This window comes from Carlito syrichta, unplaced genomic scaffold (genome assembly GCF_000164805.1).
Source record: "Carlito syrichta isolate Samal-C Ts95f unplaced genomic scaffold, Tarsius_syrichta-2.0.1 Scaffold308918, whole genome shotgun sequence".
Classification (NCBI taxonomy): Eukaryota; Metazoa; Chordata; class Mammalia; order Primates; family Tarsiidae; genus Carlito; species Carlito syrichta.
In genome coordinates, this window is record NW_007253014.1 from 231,217 (window position 1) to 235,641 (window position 4,425).

Consider the following 4,425-nt stretch of genomic DNA (forward strand, 5'->3'; position numbering starts at 1 on the left):
CCCCCGTGCCCCCGGGGGCCTCCCCCCGCCAGTGCCTTCTGCCGGGACCGTCCCCGCCCCCTCTTCTCTGGGTCTCTGGCGCAACCCGCGGGCACCGCCGTGCCAGTCTTCCCGGGCACGGGCCCCCAGACCTACCTCCGCGGCGTCTCAGCAGCACGTGGCCGGCCCTTTGAGGAGGAAACCCTCCCTGGCTTTCGTCTCCATCCCCGGCTCACCTGCCACAGGTCCTGGACCTACTACTGCCTCTTCCCACGGTCCTCTCCCAAGTCCTCTCCTGTACTCTCATCGGACCGGCCTGTCCCTCTGCTAATGGGTCAAAGCCACACCCCCACCCCCACCCCAGCTTCCATCCCAATCTGCTCCATCCTCAGGGATCTCCCATCACTCCAGCCTTTGGACTGCTGCCCGGCCCCCTCCTTCAGGCAAAGGCCTCCTCCGGTGAGATGACCTGCCCACCGGCCCTGATGTCCCCCTCCCAACGGAGTGCTCCACAAGTTGTATTACCCGCCCCCCCCAACTTCTGAAGGGGGTGTGTATGAGCTCTGAGGCTTCTGAGGGCTGCCTTTTAAAAAGACTGTCCATGTTTTATAATTAAAGGAGCACTGGGGTGAAGTTATCTTAAGAATGTGTCTGAGAAGCATGGTGTGCGTCTGTAAGATGGGTAAAGTGTCATTAAAATGATGAAAAACAGTTCTGGTGGAGAGGGGGCAAAGAGTCGTCCTACGAGCCCTTTCCCAAATGGAGAAACTGAGGCCCAGGATAAGCAAACAGCCTTGCCCGAAGGGTAGGACTGAAGGTCAGCAAGAGCTGGGGGGCGAAGGGCAGGACTGGGTGGAGTGAGGGAGACTGTGGTAGAAGGGGGTTGGGGAAGGGGACAAGGAGGGGCCAAGGGCATCCTGGTTGCAGGGGTCTGAGGGACCTAGAGCCTGCCGAAAAGTGCAGGGTAGGAAGGTGAGGAAGGGGGATTCCTGGGGGAGGGTGGGGGGTCTCAGGAAGGGGCCTCAAGGGTGGGGTACTCCTCCATCCTCATCAGAACCGCCCTTATATCACTCCAGAGATCTTAGCGTTTATAAAAACTGGCAGATTTATTCCGCAGGAGCCCATTTTCGAGAAGCTACAAGGCGAAGGCGGGAGAGGGGAGGTTTTCTCCCCTTTTCCTTTCTCCCTTATCTTATTATTTTCTCTAGGGGGTAAAAAAATGGCCTGGACCCCAAAACCTACCCAAATAAAAAACCAAAAAGAACTGAGGTTCCAAAAAATTACAGCATCTTAATTCCTCATAGAAAAGGGGAAGGAGCCAGAGGGAAGGGGAGTCCCTGGGGCTGGGGAGGTACCCTCAGTCTGGTGGGACACCCCTCCCCTTAATTAGCTGCCCCAAATGGGGCAAGCCTGGGGCGATAACATTTAAAAATTCCCACACCCCGTTTTATCAAAACCAAAGAGAAAAAAAATTTCCCTTTCCCCCCAAAACCCAAATATATATATATTTTTTCTTCTTAAAAAAAAAATTCGAAGGCATTAAGCGTTAAAGTGAATCTAGAACAAGGGAATGTGAAATTCCCTCCCTCCTTCCCCGCACTGTGGGGTTAACGACGCATCCCCAGCAGAGGAACCAGCCCCAAGGGGATGGCAGAGGGGAAGGACCACAGGGAGGAAGGGGCGGGGCCTCCCCAGCCAATCAGCAGCCAGTATGGGTGTGGGCGGGGCCCCAGGGAAGCCACACCCCTTGGAACTCTCCAAGTGGGATGGGGAGTGGGGAATGCATTCCTGTGTAGTCTTAGCCAATTCCAAGTCAAGTCGAGGCAGGGAAAGCAGGGTGACAGGCGGGGTGTGCAGAGGGGAGACGGGTCTTCTGGGGGTCCTTCCTTGTGGTCAGGGAGAGCCCCGCTTCCTCAGCTCCTGGACAAAGGCTGGAAGGAAACAAGGGGCAGAGGTCAGGGCCACTTCCCTCTTCCCTCTTCCCTCCCAAAACAGGGCTCTTTCTGAGGGACACAGGGCTCCAAAGTAAGTAAAGAACAAAGGAAAACCACCTTACCTTCAATGATTTCCTCCTTCACCTTCTGCAATTCCTTTCTCACCTCTTCCAGAAGCTCCTGGAAAAAAAAGGGGTACAACCAATCAAGAGGGAGTACCTAGGCTGGCAAAAACGAATCTCCCCTTTCTTGTTGACTGAAGAGCCAGAGGAAGGTTTGAGACCCACCCCTACCCCCACTCCATGACATAGCTGCCAAGGTCGCAGAATGACTGGAAGATTCTAGGGGAGAATTCTAGATCCGTGGAGCCAGAAGAAAAGTGCTGGAGAACTTCCAGTACCCGGGTTGGCAAATGCGTTCCAGTCTCGGGCCAACTCTGGGATGGATGGATGGCTGGGTCACTGTGCTGAAAGGATTCATGGTCCTCATCAGAACTGAGTACAGTGACCGATTAATAAGGTCTGTCAGGCACTGGAAGAGGGGGCGTGGTACCCGGGTCTTCTGTGACCTGATCCAATTTCTCCATTTCAAAGAATGGAGAACTGAGGTTCTTGCCACCTTATCTGGAATCCCACAGCATGCCAGAGCAGGGTCTGGACCCAGACCTCCTCTCTTCCTGTGGCCCCTTTCCAGCTCCTCACCTCATCCCAGGACTCTTCCCCAAACCTACCTGTTTCACCCTCTCCAGGTCTGAGTCATCACTGGAGCTGGACGTACAGGGATGCGGCTCGCAAGTAGTCACCGAAGACGACGACTTCATCCTGGGAGAGTTGATGGGGTTTGGGACAGAAATGAGGTTAGAGAGGGGACCTGAGTCCCCCCATCATCCCCCATTCCAGGGGTCACACTGTGTTCCACCCTATAAATTGGGCAAGTCTAACCATTTGAGGAAGAGGTCCCGGTATCAATGGCCCACCTTGGCAAGGTTGTGCTATTCTTCTCCCAGGGTCGCCGCACAGATTCTGGGGGACAGGCAACAAATCAGAAAGTCCAGGAACAAAAGACCGCCCCCAGTCAGTCTTTCCCCTCCAGCCTTATCAGCCCCCGGCCAAGGACCCATCTCAGGAGACTACAATCCCCAGCATCCTTTGCACAGACTCCATTGAGGGTGCCTGATATATAAGGAACACAGCATCCTGGGATTTGTAGTTCCTGTGGCTAGACTGGGCTCTCACTCACCACTCTGGGCCGGGACTCTGGCCTCTGGCTCCTCCTGCTGGTGGGAAATAAAACTGCCATGAGCCAGCCCCTGCCTCTCACAACCCCTCCCCCCCAACTTCCCTATCTTCGTGGTACAGCCCAAGACGAGTAGGGTAAGAAGGACCCCTGACTTACATTGGCAGATTCGTCCTTGGGGGGTTTCTCTCCAACCTGCGTGGCTTTCCTTCTGCAGGAAGAAAGGCAGAGATAGATGCTTCCTCCTCCCTCCGCCACCCAACAATAATCCTTCCCAGATTTCTGGAAATGTGGATTCTAGGGTACAGAATTCTGGAATTCGAGGAGGCTAAGAAACCTCTAGTTTTGGAAGTTAAAGAGATTGCCGTTCTAGAATGAGGGCGGAAGCTCCTACGATTCTCGCTTTTCTTTCTTTTTTTTTTTTTTGAGTCGAGGGGTCTCACTCTATTGCCCGAGCTAGAGTCACTGCAGCCTGGACCTGCTGGGCCCAGGTGATCTTTCCACTGAGTCTTCCAAGTAGCTGGAACCACAGGTGCGTGTCACCACACTCGGCTAATGCGTTCTATTTTTTGTAGCAACAAGATCTCACTATATTGCCCAGGCTGGTCTTGAACCCCAAGTGATGCTCCCTCCTCAGCCTCCCAAAGTGCTGGGATTACAGATGTGAGCCACCATGCCCCATCTGATCATCAAATTTCTAAGGGTGGAAGGGCCCTGTTATTAGAATGCTGGAATTCTAGAAACCTCAGCCACTTAGATAACGGTCCCCAGCATTGTACCCCAAACCTGGCTTCTGATCCGAGGGAACTTTCACCAAAAGAAACAAAATGGGGGGCCGGGTGCAATGGATCATGCCTATAATCCCAGCACTTGGAGAGGCCAAGGTGAGAGGACTGCCTGAGTCCACAGGTTCGAGACCAGCCTGGGCAAATGGGGGAGACCTCCATCTCTATAATAAATTTAAAAAATTAGCCAGGCGTGGTGGCACGCGCCTCTCGTTCCAGCTACATGGAAGGCTGGGCCACAAGGATCACCTGAGCCCCAGCAGGTCAAGACTGCAGTAGCTGTGAGTGTGCCACTGCACTCTAGCCTGGGGACAGAGTGAGACTCCCACTCAAAAAACAACAACAAAACAAAACGGGACCCAGAGTCTCCTTTCTCCTGGCCCTGCTGAACTGGATTCTCCAGGTAACTTGGGGTCCAAGCTCACCTCCGGGCCAGCATGGCGTTCATTTCTTCCATGAGGCCCCCGCCGCCGCCGCCGCCACCACCGCCA

General features: G+C 54.4%; 1 protein-coding gene across 1 annotated transcript in view; it reads right to left on the reverse strand.

Moving 5' to 3' along the window:
• Positions 1 to 1,060: 1,060 nt before the first annotated feature.
• VASP (vasodilator stimulated phosphoprotein) overlaps positions 1,061 to 4,425 on the reverse strand; it is a gene marked incomplete at its 5' end in the record, with an annotated part of 7,474 nt that continues 4,109 nt past the window's right edge. Inside the window, 7 exons of the mRNA XM_021716766.1 lie at positions 1,061 to 1,910; positions 2,036 to 2,093; positions 2,644 to 2,734; positions 2,890 to 2,935; positions 3,153 to 3,189; positions 3,309 to 3,360; positions 4,360 to 4,416. Of these exons, the coding sequence (XP_021572441.1) occupies positions 1,873 to 1,910; positions 2,036 to 2,093; positions 2,644 to 2,734; positions 2,890 to 2,935; positions 3,153 to 3,189; positions 3,309 to 3,360; positions 4,360 to 4,416 (379 nt within the window). The remainder of the gene's footprint in view (positions 1,911 to 2,035; positions 2,094 to 2,643; positions 2,735 to 2,889; positions 2,936 to 3,152; positions 3,190 to 3,308; positions 3,361 to 4,359; positions 4,417 to 4,425) is intronic.